Below are 23,190 nucleotides of genomic sequence, written 5' to 3' on the forward strand. Positions count from 1 at the left end.
GGCTAATTTTTGTATTTTTTGTAGAGATGGGATTTCTTCCTGTTGCCCAGGCTGGTCTTGAACTCCTAGGCTCAAGTGATCCTCCTGCCTCAGCCTCCCAAGGTGCTAGGGTTACAGGCATGAGCCACCCTGCCTGGCCCTCCTACATTCATTATATGTATTTACTGCCTATCCCTAAAGTCCTTAAGCATTTTGTCAGAGCAAAGGCAGCACACAGAACAATTTAAGGCAATGCTAGGCTACCACAGGACCAAAATGACAGCAATCTGGTATGCTGATTCAAGTGGAAACAATGATCAATGCAAACAACATCCCTTTTACACAGTTCCACTCCTCTGCACCTCCTGAAAGTTACCATGGGCAAGACCCCAACCATGCAGATTAGGGCTAGATCTCAGCTTAGTCTAGGAGCCCTACTTCTAGGGCTTCCCCTTCTCATATGAAGTAAAACCACAGAGCATAAAGCCCAGCAAAGGCATAATTTATTAGAAAGTTCAAGTGGAGATGTTAAGGGGTCACATGAACAATACAGAATGTCCTCCAACAAATAATGAGCTCCTATGCATGATTTGACAAGTGTGAAGTCTTCTATGAGAAACACTATCTCCTCCTAATCAAAGTGCCAGGTCTAACAGAGTATTTTTCTTCTCTTTTTCTTTTTTCTTGAGACAGGGTCTCGCTCTGTCACCCAGGCTGGATGGAATGCAGTGGTGTGATCTCAGGTCACTGCAACCTCTGCCTCCCGGGTTCAAATGATTCTTGTGCCTCAGCCTCCCGAATAGCTGGGATTACAGGCATGCATCACCCACCTGGCTAATTTTTGGCCTTTTTAGTAGAGACAGCATTTACCACGTTGGCCAGACTGGTCTCAAACTCCTGCTTCAAAAGTGATCTGCCCATCTCGGCCTCCAAAATTGCTGGGATTACCGGTGTGAGCCACTGCACTCGGCTCAGAGAGTACTTTTAAATGCCATTTAAAAATCTCTTCAAGAGATATGGAAATAACCTAAGTGTCTATCAACAGATGAATGGATAAAGAAAATGTGGTGTATATATACAAAGGAATATTATTTGGCCTTAAAAAAAAAAAAAAAGAAGGAAAGGCCAAGTATGTTGGCTCATGCCTATAATCTCTGCACTTTGGGAGACCAAGGCAGGAGGATTGCTTGAGCCCAAGAGTTCGAGACCAGCCTGGGCAACATAGTGAGACCCTGTCTCTACAAAAAAAAGAAAAAAAAAGAGAGAGAGAGAGAGGAAAACCTGCAATTTTAAACAACATGGCTGAACCTGGAGGATATTATGCTAAATGAAATAAGCCAGACACAGAAAGACAAATTCTTCATGCTCTCACTTATATATGGAATCTAAAAAAAAGCTGAACTCACAGTAATAGAGAGTGGAATGATATTACCAAGGACTGTGGGGTAGGGGAAAGGAGTAGATATTGGTCAAAAGGTACAAACTTTCAGATATAAGATAAATAAGTTCTGGAGACCTATGTACAGCATAGTAACTAAAGTTAATAATAATACATTGTATACTTGAAATCTGTTGAGAGTAGATCTCAAGTGTTCTCACCATATAGACACACATAACTATGTGAGGTGATATATTAATTAGCTTACTTGTGGTAATTTTTTCACAATGTACATACATATCAAAACATCATATTGTATACCTTAAATACATGTAATTTTTGTCACTCATACCTAAATAAAATTAGGGGGAAAATATCTTCAAGAAAGTTCTCAGGCCAGGCACGGTGGCTCACGCCTGTAATCCCAGCACTTTGGGAGGTCAAGGCAGGTGGCTCACCTGAGGTCGAGAGTTCGAGACCAGCCTGACCAACATGGAGAAACCCCGTCTCTGCTAAAAATACACAAAATTAGCCAGGCATGGTGGCGCATGCTGTAAACCCAGCTACTCAGGAAGCTGACGTAGGAGAATCGTTTGAACCTGGGAGGTGGAAGTTTTGTGAGCCAAGATCGCACCATTGCACTGCAGCCTAGGCAACAAGAGTGAAACTCTGTCTCAAAAAAAAAAAAAAAAAAAAAAGCTCTCAGTACCAAAACATTTCTCAGTGTTATTTCTCTTTTAGATTTAGAGACAGGGTCTTGCTCTGTTACCAGCTATTTTTAGGTGCAATCATAGTTCACCACAGCCTAGAACTCCTGGAGATCCTCCTGCCTCAGCCTTCTGAGTAGCTAGGACTACAGGTGTGCTATGGTTTGGATCTGTGCCCCTGCCCAAATCTCATGTTGAATTGTAACCCCCAATGTTGGAGGAGGGGCCCGTTGGGAGGTGACTGGATCATGGGGGCGGATTTCCCCCTTGCTGTTTTTGTGATAGGAAGTAAGTTCTCACGATATCTGGTTGTTTAAAAGTGTGCAGCACCTCCCCACTGCTCTCTCTTCCTCTTTCTCCTGCCATGTAAGACAGGCCTGCTTCCCCTTCATCTTCTGCCATGACTGTAAGTTTCCTGAGGCCTCCCCAGCCATGCTTCTTGTATAGCCTGTGGAACTGTGAGCCAATTAAACCTCTTTTCTAAATTACCCAGTCTCAGGTAGTTCATTATTATTTATTTAGTTACTTTTTGAGATGGAGTCTTGCTCTGTTGCCCAGGCTGGAACGCAGTGGCACCATCTTGGCTCACTGCAACCTCTGCCTGCTGGGTTGAAGCAATTTTCCCTGCCTCAGCCTCCCCAGTAGATGGGATTACAGGCGCCCGCTACCACACCCGGCTTATTTTTGTACTTTTAGTAGAGACGGGGTTTCGCCATGTTGGTCAAGCTGGTCTCAAACTCCTGACCTCAGGTGATCCACCCACCTCAGCCTCCCAAAGTGCTGGGATTACAGGCGTGAGCCACCACGCCCGGCTCAGGTAGTTCTTTATAGCAATATGAGAATGGACTAATACAAGGTACAAGGTGCAAGCCACCACGTCCTTTTTATTTTTTTATTTTTTGTAGACACAGGGTCTTGCTATATTGCCCATGCTGGTATTGAATTCCTGGCCTCAAGCGATCTTCCTGCCTCAACCTCCCAAAGCACTGGGATTATAGACATGAGCCACCACACCCAGCCATTCTCAGTGTTATTAATGTCATTATTTCTTAGTGTCATTATTTACTACATAAATTTCTTAGTTTATGAAATAATTATGAATACAAACCAATTTTATAATAACTAGAAATTATATTAAATACATTTTAAGACTTTATGGATTACACCACTCACCATATTCTTCAAAAGTTCAGAGGCTTCCTTTATATTGTTCTTTTTTAAATTGTCAAAGACCAAATTTAGGCCTATGCCAATAAGCTCCTCAAGTTTTTGAGCAGAATGACTATCAATCCTGAAGAAAGTCTGTGCCTCTGGTATTTTGTTGTTTAAAATGGCACTGGCAATAACTTCCTAGGAAAAGAAAAACGTTTGCCTTTTAAGTTCTTTTTCATTTCCTTATTATGATTATCAACATGGGATTATACATTTATGTAACATCTAACAAAGGAACTTTTATTTAAAACCTATTACTAGATTTGGAGTTAGGTTCAAGGGATATTAAATTGAGTAAAACTAAGACCCTACACTCCAGGAGCTAGTGGAAGACACACTGATTATAGTACTGTATGATAAGGGCTGTGATAAAAGTAACCCAGGGTGCTAGAGAGGAAGGTCTAGAAGAGAAACACCTAAATAAGAAGGATGACCACCCCCACCCCCGTGTCCCCCCACACAGGCTTGCTAGTAGAAGTAACTAGTAACTGATGGGCAAAAAATTTAAAGACCAGTAAGTGTTCCATAGATATACTCAGATAAGAGGATAAGTGTTCCAAAAAGAGGGAATATCATATGCAGAGGGACAAAGAAAAGAAACTGCATCAAGCCTTCAGGGAACTACAAATTACTCAATGTAACTGGAGAGAGTAGCAGATGAGACTTGAAAGCAAAGCAGAGGATCCATCATGACGAGCCTTGCGTTTGAGGTAGATTTTATCCTGAAACTACGTGGAGCCACTGAAAGACCGTAAAAGCAAGATGTGATGTAATCAGATACATATTTACAGAAAAATATCCAGGCAGCAATATAGAGAGTGGACTGAAAGTGATTCAAGCTCAAGATATTGAGGCATTAGAAGGCTACTACCAATAATCCATGTGAAAAGAAATACTTAAACTGAAGATCTAAACCCTAGAGGGAACAGAAAGGAGGCACTCTTAACCTAGGGCTTTAAAGAGATCTGTAAACCCCATTAAGCCATGTATAAAATTTTGTCTATGTGTACACATTCACATGCCTGTTTTTGAAGACAGGGTCTACAATTTTTACCAGAGTAAACTATAACCCCTTCCCCTGGCAAAAGTTGAAAATCAGTGATTTTGAGTAAAAAGAGGACCATAGACAGAGCCTTGCAGAACATTAAAGGAGGGAAACAGGAAGAGAAATCTATGAAGGAGACAGGAAAAAGGAGACAAAAAAGTAGAAGGAAAAGTAAGTAATTTCTTGTTTTTTTGTTTTTTTTTTTGAGACAGAGTCTCGCACTGTCACCTGGGCTGGAGTGCAGTGGTGCGATCTCAGCTCACCGCAACCTCCACCTCCCGGGTTCAAGCAATTCTCCTGCCTCAGCCTCCCGAGTAGCTGGGATTACAGGTGCCTGCCACCACACCTGGCTAATTTTTTTGTATTTTTAGTAGAGACAGTGTTTCACCATTTGGTCAGACTTGTCTCGAACTCCTGACCTTGTGATCTGCCTGCCTCGGCCTCCCAAAGTGCTGGGATTACAGGCGTGAGCCACTGTACCCGGATAATTTCTTACTTTTTAAGGTTACAGAATGAATAAGAGATACAGAAAATGCAGTCACACCACGCACTTTAATCCCTCCACCCCAAGAACAGCAATCTTAACAACCTAGCAGCATCTCCATCTTATCACTTTAATTCCCTATTGATTATGATCATCTGTGTTAAGCTGTTTTAGCTTTTGTTTTTCCAATACCAATACCCTCCAGTGGATGAAGGAATTCTTCCAGTCCCTAAGTCATACAGATGGTAGTAAATTTTAGTTGTATTATTATAACTTTTACTGTGGTGGGAAAAAAGGCAAACAGATGGAAACAAATTTAACTGGCAAAATGTCTTAAATAGAATTTCAGATAGGACTAAAATTAAGTATACTTCTAAGTAATAATGTCATAAAATAAAAATTTCCAAAGATCTAATCAGCAGCAGCAATTCAATTTATCCAGAGGTCAGGCAGAATGCATGAGTCCAAAGCACCAGGCTTGAGCCAATGAGGGAGTATTGCTAAGGAGTGCCACTTCACATGGGTTTAGAGTTGGGTGTTTGTTACTGAACCCAAGTGGGCAGATCTAGCATTAAGAGGGAGCCTACCCATATAGTGAATTAAATAAATGGAGCTTGTAGACATAAATTTGAAGTCATAATCAGAAATCCCCAAACTGATAAAACCTAAAACCTTTGCCAAACATTCTGAATCACAAGTATATAGAGTCTGAATTCTGTTTCTTTCTATTGTTTTCTCAGATCTTCTGAATCTGGCAAATAAAAGAAGTGATGATTATTCGTACTTACCTCAAAGCTGAGTTTCTTCCATATATTGCTCTCCTTTACTTTGGGGACATTTTCATGTACATCATATTCATCTATAGCATCTGTTAGCTTCCAAGGAAACTTTATCATGAAGGTTCGAAGTTCATTAATGTAGCTAGTCAAAATGTTCACTCCTTTTTGCAGATGTTCATCTAGTTCTATGGAAAATGCCAATGTGCCAATTTGTGTGTGTGTGTGTAAATATAAACCATGAGCTGTTATAAAGAATTCTAAAGAAAGTCAAAATTCAAACTTGGTATTTTTAAATTTCAAACAATATGTTTGAGGATTTTCCTGTTTACAAGTAAGTAGCTCTGTATTTTAATATAACCCTTTCCTTTTCTTGTCCTTCACGATTAGTCCTGGGTCTTTCTACCAACTTTCTCAGTATCAAAACCCATTTCACTTACTCAACTACACACTGACCTTACCCAAATGTAGTAAATGGCGTGCCACTGGTTTATGCTGTGTCACCCAATAGCAGCACTTGTATCTGTTCTGACACAGGAACAGTAGAATTGCCCCCTTCCTAGCTGCTATTCTTACCTTCAGTGTGAATGAAAAGCTCCTTTATTTGGTTGTTAAGGAAAGACAGTGTAAGATTAAGCAATTGTTCTGAAAAGTGTTTGCTTTGGGGTTCAGAATAACTTTCTCTAATTGCTGAGCAAAGTAAATCCAACGCTGGTATCAGCTCTTCCACATCTGAGAAAGAACCAAAGAAATTAACATAAAGAACACCAGGATACTCACAATAAAATTAACATATCAAAAATATCATGTTACAATATTTTTAAACATAAAACAAGGACCAATGTCTTATTTTCAAAAAGCTCACAAAACTTTTCTGCAGGCTTATTACCTGCAAACTTTAATGATACTAATTATTAATAGTTATCATTTACTGATATCACTGCTATTACCCTTTTGCTGACCACCTACATCTTAAGTACTGTACTTGTTGTTTTATAAATGCTATCTCATTTATTCCTTTCAACAACTTAAGAGGTAGGTGTGTATTATATTCTCTTTCCATAGATTAAAAAAACTGAGGTTCAGAGAGGATAAGTAACTTGCCCGAGCTAATTTAGAAAGTAAGTGGCAGGGCCAGGCGCAGTGGCTCATGCCTATAATCCTAACACTTTGGGAGGCCAAGGCAAGCAGATCACTTGAGGTCAGGAGTTTGAGACCAGCCTGGCCAACACGGTGAAACCCCGCCTCTACTAAAAATACAAAAATTAGCCAGGCGTGCTGGCAGGTGCCTGTAATCCCAGCTACTCAGGAGGCTGAGGCAGAAGAATTGCTTGAACCCGGGAGGCAGAGGTTGCAGTGAGCCAAGATTGTGCCACCGTACTCCAGCAGCCTGGGCAACAGAGTGAAAAAAGAAAAAGAAAGTAAGTGGCAGGGCCAAAATTTGAATTTAAGCCTGTCTGATTGCAAAGCTATTCTGTGCTAAACATTCAAGTGAAAACGAGAAGTGTGGGCCCCTGGATGTTGCATCTGCAGCTGAAGGCTCTAATTAAGTGATTCCTGTTTGTCTCAGCACTCCTCCCGCTGCCCCCCGCAGATTACATCTGTGAGATGTATAAGAATTATGGGAAACGGGTTTTCCCCCTAGGGGAGCAGGTAAGGCTATTACCAGTGCTTCTCATTCAGGTCCCATCTCCACCCTTTAGAGCTGAGCAGTGCAGGTGAGAGTGGAATGAGGAGAAATCACTAACTACCAAACAACAGAAGTGAATAATGACTGTACAACTGCTGATGGAGCCCTGCTCAATATCAAAAACTAGGCCTTTTTCTATAAATTTAAGCAGTTTTTAAAACATCAGAGCATTAGAAAAGCTGGCAATTCAAGAAAGAGGAGACCGAACTCTGCACTCAAAACAAAATAGAATGTGTGTTTTTGTTTTTTTGAGACGGCATTTCACTTGTCTCCCAGGCTGGAATGCAATGGAGCGATCTCGGCTCACTGCAACCTCTGCCTCCTCCCTTCAAGCGATTCTCCTGCCTCAGCCTCCCGAGTAGCTGGGATTACAGGCATGCACCACAACACATGGCTAATTTTTGTATTTTTAGTAGAGATGGGGTTTCACCATGTTGGTCAGGCTGATCTCGAACTCTTGACCTCGTGATCCACCCATCTCGGCCTCCCAAAGTGCTGGGATCATAGGCGTGAGACACTGCACCCAGTCTGAGAATGTGTTTTTAAAAGAAAATATCTTTCCACCATATATGAGATTTAGGAAGAAAAAAAAGAAAACATCCAATTCATTTTCTCAGTGAAAGCTAATACTACATCAGTGGAAAAACAGCAGGTTGTAATTTTCTCCATGTAAGCAGACTATGAATTGATAAACTTTTGAAGGACAATTTATCAAGGTGTTTTAAAATATAAATTGTGCATACTCTTAAACCTGGAAATTCCAGGTCTAGAATTTAACAATAAATTCTAGTAATATAAGTAAGTGATTATATATATGTGAAATTACACACACATACAGCATTTCTAGCACACTGTTAACAGCTAAGAACTAGAATAAATCTAAATGTCTAACAGGAGTTTGGCTTGGTAAATTATGGTACAGCCCATACAATGAAATTCTATGTCATCATATTTAGTAAGTATATATTATTAACAAGAAAGATGTCTATAGTATAAAGTGGGGAAAAAACACAGATTATAAAACCGTATTTACAGAGTGTCAAAGGACATAATTACAACAAATTTAGATTAAAGATCTCAATTGGTTTTATTGCAACTCTAGAATGTGGCAACACTTAATTTCATAACATGGAAAAGGTGTTCTAGTGAGCTGAGCAGAAGGGGTTGGCTTTATAGACATGGAAGAGCTGAAGAAAGCAGAAGCAAAGAAAAAAGAGCATATTAGTTGTTTCAAAGCTACTTTTTTTGTAAGATGAAGAGAGACAGAATAATACAAAAAATACTGATTATTTAACATGAAACTACTTCAGGCTTTTTTTTTTTCAATTAAAAATAGAGGCTGAGTCTCACTATGTTGCACAGGCTGGTCATGAACTCTTGGTCTCAAGTGATCCTCCCGCCTGGGCCTCCCAAAGTGTTGGGATTATAGGTGTGAGCCACTGCACCCAGCTTTTTTTTTTTTTTTTTTTTTTTTTTTGAGACAGAGTCTCACTCTGTTGCCCAGATTGGAGTGCAATGGCGTGATGACGGCTCACTGCAGCCTCAACCTCCCAGGCTCAAGCAATCCTCCCACCTCCCTTTCCTGAGTAGCTGAGACCACACATGCACACCACCACGCACAGCTAATTTTTAAATTTTTTGTAGAGGTAAGGTTTCACTATGTTACCCAGGCTAGTCTCAAACTCCTGGGCTCAAGAGATCCTCCCGCTTCAGCCTCCCAAAGTGCTGGAATTACAGGCATGAGCCACTGCACCTGGCCTACGTTACTTCTTTTACATACGTTACATATTTTACATAAATATCAGAGGAACGTCATTATCACGCTGATTGAAGACTGAAACTGGACTGTTTGGGATTATTGGCTCTCTCCTAATTTCTCCCAATGTCAGAAGACCACCTTATTTTAAGTTTGATGCTATGGAACTTTAGCATAGTTGACTCCATTTTGATTTCTGTTCTGGTCTGATGGGGCCTAGTACAGCTCACACCAAAACAATGGTTTCCTGTAATTTTTATTTAACAAGGGGAAAATAAACTTTATTACCCTGTTGTTCTAAGGAGAGAATTTACATGGCTACCTGGTCCAAGAATAAAAGTTAGGCTTCCTATTTATTAAAAAGGAAAGCCAAAATCTTGAAAAGTGTTGGTAATATGGCAAAAAAGCAGAGAAGTCTGGGTGAAAATTTTTTTTTTTTTTTTTTTGAGAGTTGTACTTTGCAACCAGGCTGAAGTGCAGTGGCACAATCATAGATCACTGCAGCCTAGACCTCCCAGACTCAAGCAATCCTCAGCCTCAGCCTTCCAAGTAGTTGGGACTATGGATGCGTCATCATGCCCAACTAATTTTTAAAATTTTTTTGTAGAATGGGGTCTTGCTATGTTCCCCAGACTGGTCTCAAACTCCTAGACTCAAGCGATCCTCCCACCTTGGCCCCTAAAGTGTTAGGATTACAGGGCGAGCCACTGCATCCCACCAAAAATTCTTATAACAAATCCTAATCCACAACTCGGAAAGCCACACTGTCAATACACATCTCAGATGGTTGCAAGGGCAGGCAATTTTCCAAATAAATGTTTTTCTGTCGTGTATAAAACTGTCTTGAATTTGAAAGATTGCCTCTTCCTTGCATACTAAAAATACAGAGTACAGTAAAAGATATGAGCAATAAATACCCCATATAGTATGACGACATTTATAGAATCTGATAACACTGCCAAATTTCCACAAAGTTGTCCAGGTATGGTGGCTCACGCCTGTAATCCCAGCACTTTGGGAGGCAGAGGATTGTTTGAGCCCAGGATTTTGAGACCAGCCTGGCAACACAGTGAGACCCCATTCTCTACAAAGAATAGCTGAGTGTGGTGGCATACATGTGTAGTCCCAGCTACTGTAGTAGGCTGAGGTGGGAGGATTGCTTGAGTCCAGGAGGTGAGGCTGCAGTGAGCTGTCATCACCGCACTCCAGCCTAGGCAAGAGAGTGAGACTCTGTCTCAAAAAAAAAAAAAAAAAAAAAAAAGAAAGTTTCCAAAAAGTACATAAAATCCCATGACTAAGTTTTGGCAAGTAAATGAGTCATCAGAAAACACAACATCATACTTTGAAAGTTATTAAGAAGATCAAATGATAAATACAAACGTAGAAATCTTTATTCCACTTACTTCTTAAATATAAATGGGATGACAAGTGATCAAACTGATCAGATACAGAAGATTTTGAGGATGGATTAAAAAGATTTTCCTTGCTCTTCAAAAAGAAATTTACTGTGTCCAGCTGACGATTTTCTATCCCGGCCTGAAATGAGGAGGAAAATAAAAATCAGAAAAAAATTACAATAGGAAAAAAAATCAGGATTCAGATTTTTAAACAAACTTTAGAATTTAATGTGGTGAGACTACAGGAGGCAAAAGACTGCATGAGTACGTGGGCTCCAGTGAGGATTTTGACAATGACTGATTATGCAATCTGGGGCAAGACTCTGTAACCTTTCTTTTCCTTTCTTTTTTTTTTGAGTCAGAGTTTTGCTCTTGTTGCCCAGGCTGGAGTGCAATGGCATGATCTTAGCTCAATGCAACCTTTATCTCTCAGGTTCAAGAGATTCTCCTGCCCCAGCCTCCCAAGTAGTTCGGATTACAGGTGCCCGCCACCATGTCCGGCTAAATTTTGTATTTTTAGTAGAGACAGGGTTTCACTGTGTTGGCCAGGCTGGTCTCGAACTCCTGACCTCAAATGATCCACCTGCCTTGGCCTCCCAAAGTGCTGGGATTACAGGTACAAGCCACCGTGCCTGGCCCAATTTCTGCTTCAGTAGAAACAGGAGGTTATTAGACTACAAAACCTTTTCAGCTCTACCATTTTATATTTCTACAACAATTCAAAGCTAAATATTAGGGATTACCCTCACAATTAAGTTATATTCTATTTGAATTAAAATGTTATGGCAGTACAATATAAAGTCCTACTCTGTCACCCAGGCTGAGGTACAGTGGCATGATCTCAGCTCACTGCAACCTCTGCCTGCCCAGCTTAAGTGATTCTCATGCCTCAGCCTCTGGAGTAACTGGGACTACAGGCATGCACCACCACACCCAGCTAATTTTTTTTTTTTTTTTTTGTATTTTTAATAGAGACGGGTTTCACTGTGTTTGGCTAGGCTAGTCTCGAACTCCTGGCCTAGAGCAATGCACCCAACTCGGCCTCCGAAATTGCTGGGATTACAGGCATGAGCCACTGCGCCCAGCCAGATTCTCAGTTGTCTTTTTTGAGGCAGAGTCTTGCTCTGTCGCCCAGGCTGGAGTGCAGTGGTTTGATCTTGGCTCACTGCAATCTCCGCCTCCCAGGTTCAAGTGATCCTCCCGCCTCAGATTCCCAGGTAGCTGGGATTACAAGTCTGAACCACTACACTCAGCTAATTTAACAGAAACGGGGTTTTACCATGATGGCCAGGCTGGTCTCTAACTTCTGACCTCAGGTGATCCTCCTGCCTAGGCCTCCCAAAGTGCTGGAAGTACAGGTGTGAGCCATCGCACCTGGCTGCATTCTATATTTTTAATAAACAAAAATAAAATAAACATTTTTTTTTTTTAAGTATGATGGCCAGGTGTGGTGGCTCATGCCTGTAATCCCAGCACTTTGGGAGGTCGAGGCAGGTGGATCAGCTGAGGTCAGGAGTTCGAGACCAGCCTGGCTAACACAGTGAAACCCCATTTCTACTAAAAATACAAAAATTAGCCAGGTGTGGTGGCAGGCACCTGTACTCTTAGCTACTCAAAAGGCTGGGGCAGGAGAATCGCTGGAACCTGGGAGGTGGAGGTTGTGGTGAGCCGAGATCATACCACTGCACTCCAGCCTGGGCAGCACAGCAAGATGCTGTCTCAAAAAACAAAAACAAAAACAAAAGAGCATGTGGCCTGAGAAGCCTAAAATATTTACTGTCTGATCCTTTACAAAGTTGGTGGGGCACAGTGGCTCATGCCTGCAATCCCAGCACTTTGGGAGGCTGAGGCGAGAAGACTGCTTGAGCTCAGGAGTTTGAGACCAGCCTGGGCAACATAGTGAGACCTTGTTTCTAAAAAGGTTTTAGTAAAGACCTTGTCTCTACTAAAAAATATTAAAAAGTAGCTGGGTATGGTGGCGCACACCTGTAGTCCTAACTACTGGGGATGCTGAGGCAGGAGGGTCTCTTGAGCCCAAGAAGTTGAGGCTGCAGTGAGCTGTGATTGCATCACTGTACTCCAGCCTATGCAACCCTGTCTCAAAAAAAAAAAAAAAGAAAAAAGAAAAAAGGAAAAAAGCCGGGTATGGTGGCTCACTCCCATAATCCCAGCATTTTGGGAGGCTGATGAGGGTGGATCACCTAAGGTCAGGAGTTCAAGACTAGCCTGACCAATATGATGAAACCCTGTCTTTACTAAAAATACAAAAATTAGCTGGGTGTGGTGGTGTGCACCTGCAGTCCCAGCTATTTGGGAGGCTGAGACAGGAGAATTGCTTGAACCTGGCAGGCAGAGGTTACAGTGAGCCGAGATTGCGCCATTGCACTCCAGCCTGAGTGACAGAGCGAGACTCCACCTATTAAAAAAAAAAAAAAAGAAAACTTGCCACCCTTAGCATAAAGCAGTGTGCATAAGAATCACCTGGAGAATTTGTCAAGCCGTGGACTGCAAAACCCTACCCCTAGACCTTCTAATTCAATAGATATTGGGAGGGGCCTGACAATTTACATTTCTAATCTACAGGTCATGGTGAGCTGCTGGTCCAGAAACCAGATTTTGAAAGCCAATGGGCCAAAGTTCTGGGTGTTAATATACCAAGGCAGGTGAGACATATTGGTGGGAGTTATGTTGGAGGAAGAAAAAACAGGACAAACCTAGGGTCCATGTGAGGTGACACCCGCCAAAAAAAGATAAACTAGAAAAAATTATTGGCCCCAGAGGAGACTATAAACAAACTATGCCTTTGTTCTGAGTGATGGGAGTAAAAACTAAATTATCAATGAATAGAATATTCTTGTTCTTATGATATATATACTAAAGTACTTAGAGTGAAGGATTATAAAGTTTGCAACTTTAAAATGGTTAAGAAAAAAAAAAGGTACAATTAAAACAAATGTGGTTTCATCCTGGCTACCATGGTGAAACCCCATCTCTACTAAAAAATACAAAAAATTAGCCGGGCATGGTGGCGGGCGCCTATAATCCCAGCTACTCAGGAGGCTGAGGCAGGAAAATAGCGTGAACCTGGGCGGTGGAGCTTGCAGTGAGCCGAGATCGTGCCACCGCACTCCAGCCTGGGCAACAGAGTGAGACTCTGTCTCAAAAAAAACAAAAAACAAAAAAACAAATGTGGTTTGGGAGAAAGGCAGGTCACTTGAGGTTAGGAGTTTGAGACCAGCCTGGCCAACATGGTAAAACCCCACCTCTACCAAAAATACAAGAATTAGCCAGGCGTGGTGGTACACACCCGTAATCCCAGCTACTTGGAGGCTGAGAGAGGAGAATCGCTTGAACCCAGGAGGCAGGGGTTGCACTGAGCAGAGATGGCATCATTGCACTCCAGTGTGGGCAACAGAGCAAGACTCCATCTCAAAAAAAAAAAAAAAAAACAAAAAACACAAACGTGGTAAAATGTTAATAGTTGGTGAACTAGGTGAAATTTAACTTAATGTTCATTTTACTAATTTTTGAAGTTTTTCTATAGATTTACAAATTTTCAAAATCACACATATAAAAACAATGCAAAATAGTAATTCTAAAAATAAAAATTTAAATTAGAAACAGATGTGTTTAATAGCAGATTAGACACAGGTGAAGAAAGAATTAGTGCACTGGGAGATATGAAGAAATTATCCACAATGTACCAACGTCTCATAGTGGTTAAGAAGGATTGAGCAAAGTGTCAACAGTCTAACTACTTCTGATTGAAAGACCAATGTGACAAATGGAAGATACATTTTGTTTTCCCTTTTTTCTTTGGAGACAGGATCTCACTCTGTTGCCCAGGCTGGAGTGCAGTGCCTCAAGCTCACTCAGTGCAACCTCCACCTCCTGGGTTCAAACGATTCTCCTACCTCAGCCTCTCAAGTAGCTGGGACTACAGGTGTGAGCCACCATACCCGGCTAATTTTTTTGTATTTTTAGTAGAGATGGGGTTTGGCATGTTAGCCAGGCTGGTCTCAAACTCCTGGCCTCAAGTGATCTGCGCACCTCGGCCTCCCAAAGTGGATTACAGGTGTGAGCCACTGTGCCTGGGTTGGAAAATACGTTTTCAATTTTCAAGCACATGGAACTTTTATTAAAACTGAGTAGTCATGTGCCACATAACAGTATTTCACTCAACAACAGGCTACATTTACAATGGTGGTTCCCATAAGATTATCATAGAGCTGAAAATTCCTACAGCCTATTATTTACTATACTATACTTTCGTTATTTTAGAATGTACTCCTTATTTCTTTTTTAAGCTGGCTATAAAACAGCCCCAGGTAAGTCTTCACGGTATTCCAGAAAAAGGCATAGGAGACGATAGCTCCATGCATGTTACTGCCTCTGAAGATTGTCTTGTGGGACAAGATGTAGAGGTGGAAGACAGTGATATCGATGATCCTAGGCCTAGGATATGTATGTGTTTGTGTCTTTATTTTCAGCAAAAAGTTTAAAAAGCAAAATAAATGGTGAAAAATGAACCTAAATACATAATAATGTCTAATGTGGTTAAAAAAATAAAACACAACAATAACATGAATAGGCTATGAGTAAATGAAGTTAAAACATTCAACGGACCTGTATTATTCAAAACAATTAGTTATTAACTGTAGATCTGAGCTGGGTGTGGTGGCTCACGCCTGTAATCCCAACACTTTGGGAGGTCGAGGCGGGTGGGTCACTTGAGGTTGGGAGTTCAAGAGCAGCCTGCCCAACATGGTGAAATACAAAAAATTAGCTAGGCATGGTGGCAGGCGCCTGTAATCCTAGCTACTCAAGAGGCTGGGGCACAAGAATCGCTTGAACACAGGAGGTGGAGGCTACGGTGAGCCAAGATCGTGCCACCTGCACTCCAGCGTGGGCGACAGAGCAAGACTCCATCTCAAAAAAAAAAAAAAAACAAAAAAACAAAAAAACCACAAAAAAAAACCACACACACACACACACACACACACACACACACAACAAAAAAACAAACTTTAGATCTGATAATTTAAGTATGTACATTATATTTCCTAGGATAGCTTCTTAAAGAACAGAAAGTGAATAATTTCTAAACTAGTTTAGGGCACAAAGGAGCTCCTGGAGTGCTTATGATGTTTTATTTCTTCACCTGGATGGTGGTTACAAGAGTTTTTGCTTGATAATTATTTGTTGGCCAAGTGCAGTGGCTCACGCCTGTAATCCCGGCACTTTGGGAGACCGAGGTGGGTGGATCACCTAAAGTTTGGAGTTCAAGACCAGGCTGGCCAACATGGGGAAACCCCACCTCTATTAAAAATACAAAAATCAGTTGGGCGTGGGGGTGCATGCCTGTAATCCTAGCTACTAAGGAGGCTGAGGCAGGAGAATCGCTTGAACCCGGGCTGTGGAGGTTTCAGTGAGCCGAGATTGCGCCACTATACTCCAGCCTGGGTGACAGAGTGAGACTGTCTCCAAAAAAAAAAATAATAATAATAGTAACTATTATTATTTGTTAAACTGTATTCTGCGTATTTTTTTACACATTGTATTTTACAATACAAAAATAAAAATGTAATAATGTGGTTCATTACAGTAACAAATTAAAGGAGACTATTCATATGATTATCTCAATAGATACAGAATAGGCATTCAATAAAATCCAATACCCATTCATGATAAAACCTCATAGCAGGGAACATAAGGGAACTTAACCTTACAAAGGGTATCTTAAAACACACACACACACAAAGAGATACACACACACACACACACACACACACACACACACACACACACACACACAGAGAGAGAGATGGAGAGACAGAGAGAGAGAGCGTGTGTGCTCTACTCAGGAATAAGGCAAAGATTACTTCTGGATCATGTTATACTAGAGACCCTAGTACCCCAATTAAGAAAAAAGGTGGTAGCTAGGCGTGGTGGTTCACGCCCATAATCTCAGCACTTCTGAAGGTCGAGGAGGGAGGATTGCTTGAGCCAGGAATTGAAGACCAGTCTGGGGCACATGGCAAAACCCTGTCTCTACAAAAAATAAAAAAATTAGCTGGGTGTGGTGGTGTGCAACTGTAGTCCCAGCTACTCAGAGGCTCACATGGGGGTATCCCTTGCAACTGGGAGGCGGAGGCTGCAGTGAGCCAGGACTATGCCACTGCACTCCATCCTAGGTGACAGAGTGAGACCTGGTCTCAAAAAAAAAAGTGCTAAAAAGTACATACAAGGATTTGAAAAGATGAAAGAAAACTATATTATTCTGATGTTATATGTATATTAACTATATAGAAAACTCAATAAAATCTAATAAATTATTAGGATTAATTTAACAAATTTGCTGGATATAAAAATCAATACACAAAAATTAATTATATTTCCTTATACTGTCAATTAACAAAATGCAATTTAAAAAATACCACTTAGGGTCGGGCATGGTGGCTCATGCCTGTAATCCCAGCACTTTGGGAGGCCGAGGCAGGCAGATTATGAGGTCAAGAGATCGAGACCAGCCTGGCTAACACAGTGAAAGCCCGTCTCTACTAAAAATACAAAAAATTAGCCAGGCGTAGTGGCATGTGCCTGTAGTCCCAGCTACCTGGGAGGCTGAGGCAGGAGAATTGCTTGAACCCAGGAGATGAAGATTAGAGTTAGCCGAGATCACATCACTGCACTCCAGCCTGGGTGACAGTGTGAGACTCCATCTCAAAAAAAACAAAAACAAAAACACTTAGAATGAACAATAAATACAGTATTTAAATATACACACAACACACACACCAAAAATAATGGAAAAGATGCCAAGATTTTAATGGAAAAATTGTAAAAATTGTAATGTTTTATTGAAAGACATTAATAAAGACCTGCCCCGCCCCCCAAAAGACAAGAAAGACTATGGATATAAAGATTAAATATCCTAAAGATGCCATTTCTTCCCAACTTGATATATAGATTTAATGTAATTCTAATATAAATCCTAACAATTTTTCATGAAACTTGACAAGCTAATCCTAAAAAGTAAAGATTAAGGAACAGACAACAATAAAGGCACCCCTGAAGAATAAGGGAATTTGTCCTAATTAAAATCCTCGATAATAAAGGCAAGATGGAATTGGCCTAAGGAAAGACCTATGAACAGAATAGAGAGGTCAAAAACAAATTCATGCATATGTGGAAACTTAATATATGACACTCAAGACATTTCAGATCAGCAGTAAAAGACAGGACTTTTTTAATTTTTTTTATTTTTTATTTTTTGAGGCGGAGTCTCATTCTGTCATCAGGCTGAAGTGCAGTGTCGTGATCTTGGCTCTTGCAACCTCCGCCTCCTAGGTTCAAGTGATTCTCCTGCCTCAGCCTCCCGAGTAGCTGGGAATACAGGTGTGCACCACCATGAGATGGGGTTTCACCATGTTGGCCAGGATGGCCTCGATCTCTTGACTTTGCGATCTGCCTGCCTTGGCCTCCCAAAGTGCTGGGATTACAGGCGTGAGCCACCGCACCCAGCCAGGACTTTTCAAAAAAGTGCTCAGACAAATGGTTATCAGTATGGGAAAAAATTAAAATAGCCCATATCATGTATAAGTTTTAAATGGATAAAGAACTTAAATGTGAAAATCATAATTTATAGCTGGGTGTAGTGGTAGGTGCCTGTAATCCCAGCTACTTGGAAGGCTGAGGCAGGAGAATGGCTTGAACCTGGGAGGCAGAGATTGCTGTGAGCTGAGATCTCTCCACTGCATTAAAAAAAATTCATAATTGAAAAACTTTTAGGAAAAAACAAAAACTATATAATTTAAGGATAGATGTCACAAATAGCATTAGTAATAAAGGAAAAGACTGATTAATTAAATTCCATTAAAATTAAGAACTATATTAAAGATTCCACGAATTAAGTAAAAAGACAAGCCACAGACTAGAATACATCCACCACACAAACAACAAAGAATTGGTATCTAGAGAATATCCAACACTACAAACCAATAAGAAAAAGAAAAATACCCAAAAAGAAAAATAGGCAAAAAACTTGAACAGTTACTTATGAAAGAAAAAAAATCCAAATATCTTACACACACACACACACACACACACACGCTAAACCTTAATCAGGGAAATGCAAATGAAAATCCATCATACCATCATACTGGAAAAAACGTTATAAATCAAGTGCTGGCAAGAACATCAAGAACATGCAACAATGAGAACCCATACACTGCTGGTGAGAGCATAAATTGATAAAACAATCTTGGAAAACTAGAGTATCAATAAAATTAAACATGTCCATGCCGTATGATCAAGCAATTCTGCTTTCACCCTAGAGACGCTCTTGCCCATGTGCTGCAGCAGATACATGAGAAACTTTACAGCAACACTGCTTGTTAACAGAAAAAAAAAAAAAAAAAAGGAAACAACATAAAGCTGGATAAAGACATATTATACAGTGGGATACGATACAGGGGTGAAACTGAATGAACTATAGTTATATACATTAAACATGGATGAATCAAAAAAATCATGTGGAGTCTCAAAAAATATATATACAGTGCCAGGCATGGTGGCTCACACCTGTAATCCCAGCACTTTGGGAGGCTGAGGCAGGAGGATCACCTGAGGTTAGAGTTCGAGACCAGTCTGGCAAATATCGTGAAACCCCATCTCTACTAAAATACAAAAAGTTGCCAGGTGTGGTGGCACGTGTCTGTAATCCCAGCTACTCAGGAGGCTGAGGCAGGAGAATCGCTTGAACCCAGAAGGCAGAGGTTGCAGTAAGCTGAGATAGCTCCGCTGCACTCCAGCCTGGGTGACAGAGTAAGACTCCATCTCCAAAAAAAAAAAAAAAAAAAAAAAAGAAAGAAAGGAAAGAAAAGAAAAAAAAATATGTAAAATATATAATTATATATATACACACACACACACACAGTGGTTCCATTTTATGCAAAATTCAACATTAGCTACAACTAAATAGCATTATTTGGGGATACATTTATATGCAGAAAAATAAAGAAAATCATGAGAATGGTTAAAAATTTCAGAATGGCTGGGCATGGTGGCTTATGCCTGTAATCCCAGTGCTTTAAGAGACCAAAGCAGGAAGACTGTTTGAGGCCAAGAATTCAACACTCACCTGGGAAACAAAGCAAGATTCCACCTCTACAAAAAAAAAAAAATAAATAAATAATAAAAATTATCTGGGTGCAGTTGTATATACCTATAGTCCCAGCTACTTCGGAGGCTGAGGCAGGAGGATCACTTGAGCCCAGGAATTCAAGGTTACAGTGAACTATGATCACACTACTGCACTCCAACCTGGGTGACAGAGCAAGACCCTGTCTCATTAACAAATAAATAAATAAAATTTCAGAAGAGTGGTTAATTCTGAGGCCAGGCAAGGTAAGGGAATAGGATCAGGGCAGGGCATACACATTCAAAGATATCCATGATATTCTATTTCTTGCCTTGATGGTGGATACAAGAATATTTGTTTTATTATCACTTAAAATATATATTACTCATACATTTTTATGTAGGAGGAGACCAGGGCCAAAGCAATGTTGTATATACAATGCAATACTAATTAAATTCACACAGAGACATGTGCACTGTTTAAGGGGAGAGGCACTGTGTGAATTAAAATCCTGGTGCTACCACCTATGCCTATGTATAGCTGAATTAGATTTCCCAACCTCTTTGTGCTTCAGCTTCCTGATCTATAAAATGGGGCTAACAGTATTAACCCTATAGGGTTAATAAGAAAATTAATGAGATAACACTTGTCTATTATTAACATAGAAAAAATAACTATAAGGAAATAACACCCAAATAGTAAACATGATTACTTCTGGATGGTAGATTTACAGAAGACTTAATTATTTTTCTTACAATGATATTTTAGAGTATATAAAAATAAGTTTTTCAACAAATGGTGCAGGGACAACTGAAGATCCACAAAGAATGCAAAAGAATGAAGTTGGCTTCCTCCTTCATACCATATAAGAAATTGAACTTAAAGTACATAATAAACCTAACTGTAAGAGCTAAAACTATAAAAGTCTTGTAAGAATAAATCTGCACAATCTCAGATTAGGCAATGCTTTCTCAGATTCAACACCAAAAGCAAAAATGACCCCCTCATCCCCCCAAAAAAGATACATTGACTTCATAAGACTAAAACACTTTTGTGTTTCAAAGGACACCATCAAGAAGGTGAAAAGCCAAAAAAACTGAGGAGGAACTCCTCCCCAACTCATTCTATGAGGCCAGCATCATTCTGATACCAAAACCTGGCAGAGACGCAACGAAAAGAGAAAACCAGGCCAATATCCTTAATGAATATAGATATAAAAATTCTCTGGCTGGGAGTGGTGGCTCACGCCTGTAATCCCAGCACTTTGGGAGGCTGAGGCAGGCGGATCAAGAGGTCAGGAGTTTGAGACCATCCTGGCTAACACGGTGAAACCCTGTCTCTACTAAAAATACAAAAAAAAAAATTAGCCGGGTGTGGTGGTGGGCGTCTGTAGTCCCAGCTACTCAGGAGGCTGAGGCAGGAGAATGGCGTGAACCCAGGAGGTGGAGCTTGCAGTGAGCCGAGATCGTGCAAGAGCGAGACTCCATCTCAAAAAAAAAAAAATTCTCCACAAAATACTAGTGAACTGAATCCAGCAATACATCAAAAAGCGAATCCAACAGAATCAAGTAGGCTTTATCCCTGGCATGCAAGACTGGTTCAACATATGCAATCAATAAATGTGATTCATCATATAAACAGAAGTAAAAACAAAAACCATTGCTTGCTCCTCAAGTAATACTCCTTCAACATCCCTTCATGTTAAAAACCCTCAACAAACTAGGCACTGAAGAAACATATCTAAAAATATCAAGAGCCATTTATGAAAAACTCATAGCCAACATCATACTGAATGGGCAAAAGCTGGAAGCACTCTCTGTGAGAACCATAACAAGACAAAAATGTCTACTCTCACCACTCCTATTCAACATAGTACTGGATGTCCTAACCAGAAAAATCAGGCAAGAGAAAGAAATAAAAGGCATCCAAATAGGAAGAGAGGAAGTAAAACTATCTGTGTTTGCAGCTGACATGATTCTATACCTAGAACACCCCATAGTCTCTGTTCAAAAGCTCCTGGATCTGATAAACAACTTTGGCAAAGTTTCAGGATACAAAATCAATGTAAAAAAAAAAAAGTCAGCAGCATTTCTATACACCAACAACATTCAAGCTGGGAGCCTAATAAAGAATGCAATCCCATTCACAAAAGTCACAGAAAGAATAAAATACCTAGAAATACAGTTAGAGAGATGAAAGATGTCTACAATGAGAATTACAGAACAATGCTGAAAGAAATCAGAGATGACACAAACAAATGGAAAAACATCCCATGCTCGTGGATAGGAAGAATCAATATTGTTAAAATGGTCATAACTGACCAAAGCAATTTACATATTCAATGCTATTCCTATCAAACTACCAATGACATTCTTCACAGAATTAGAAATAACTATTTTAAAATTCATATGGATCCAAAAAAGATCCTGAATAGCCAAAGCGATCCTATGCAAAAAGAACAAAGCTGGAGACATCATCACTTCTCGGCCTTTTGTCTAAGAACAACTGTAGCTGCAGACTTCACATTACCTGACTTCAAACTATACTACAAGGCTACAATAACCAAAACAGCATAGTACTGGTACAAAAGCAGACACACAGACCAATAGAACAGAACAGAGAGCCCAGAAATAAAGCCACACACCTACAGCCATCTGGTTTTCCACAAAGTTGACAAAAACAAACAATGGGCAAAGAACTCCCTATTCAATTAATGTGCTGGGATAAAAGGCTAGCCATATGCAGATGATTGAAACTGAACCCCTTTCTTATACCATATACAAAAATCAACTCAAGTTTGATTAAAGACTTAAAAGTAAAACCTAAAACTATAAAAACCCTGGAAGATAACCTAGAAAATACCATTCTGGACATAGGCCCTGGCAAAGATCTCATGACAAAGACACCAAAAGCAATTGCAACAAAAACCAAAAATTGACATATGGGACCTAATTAAACTAAAGAGCTTCTGCAAAGCAAAATAAACTATCAATAAACAGACAACCTACAGAATAAGACAAAATATTTGCAAACCATGCATCTGACAAAGGTCTAATATCCAGAATCTATAAGGAACTTAAACAAATTAACAAGCAAAAAATAACCCCATTAAAAAGTGGGCAAAGGACATGAACAGACACTTTTCAAAAGAAGACATACACATGACCAACAAGCATATGAAAAAATGCTCAATATCACTTATCATTAGAGAAATGCAAATCAAAACCACAATGAGATACCATCTCACACCAGTCAGAATGGCTATTATGAAAAAGTAAAAAAATAACAGGTGCTAGCGAGGTTGCAGAGAAAAGGGAAAGCTTATACAATGCTGGTGGGAATGTAAATTAGCTCAGCCACTGTGGAAAGCAATTTGGCCATTTCTCAAAGAACTTAAAGCAGAACTATCATTCAACCCAGCAATCCCATTATTGGGTATATAACCAAAGGAATATAAATCATTCTACCATAAACATACATGCACACATATATTCCTCACAGCACTACTGACAATGGCAAAGATATGGAATCAACCTAAATGCCCATGATTGGCATTTAAGTTGGCAAACTAGTGTATTAGTAGTCTGTTCTCACACTGCTACAAAGATACTACTTGACAAGGGA

At 40.1% G+C, this 23,190-nt stretch overlaps 1 protein-coding gene across 5 annotated transcripts in view; it reads right to left on the reverse strand.

Moving 5' to 3' along the window:
- Positions 1-23,190, reverse strand: part of SPG11 (SPG11 vesicle trafficking associated, spatacsin) — a 101,107-nt gene that overhangs the window by 60,554 nt on the left and 17,363 nt on the right. For all 5 annotated transcript variants that reach the window (XR_010131173.1, XR_010131174.1, XM_055363588.2 and 2 more), the window contains exons 8-11: positions 10,431-10,563; positions 6,158-6,313; positions 5,594-5,769; positions 3,238-3,414 (exon numbers count right to left, since the gene is read on the reverse strand). Coding sequence is in view for 3 of the 5 variants with exons in the window: in XM_055363588.2 (XP_055219563.1) it covers positions 3,238-3,414; positions 5,594-5,769; positions 6,158-6,313; positions 10,431-10,563 (642 nt within the window). In the remaining 2 variants the exon portion in view is untranslated. The remainder of the gene's footprint in view (positions 1-3,237; positions 3,415-5,593; positions 5,770-6,157; positions 6,314-10,430; positions 10,564-23,190) is intronic.

The sequence above is a fragment of the Gorilla gorilla genome, chromosome 16 (genome assembly GCF_029281585.2).
Source record: "Gorilla gorilla gorilla isolate KB3781 chromosome 16, NHGRI_mGorGor1-v2.1_pri, whole genome shotgun sequence".
Classification (NCBI taxonomy): domain Eukaryota; kingdom Metazoa; phylum Chordata; class Mammalia; order Primates; family Hominidae; genus Gorilla; species Gorilla gorilla.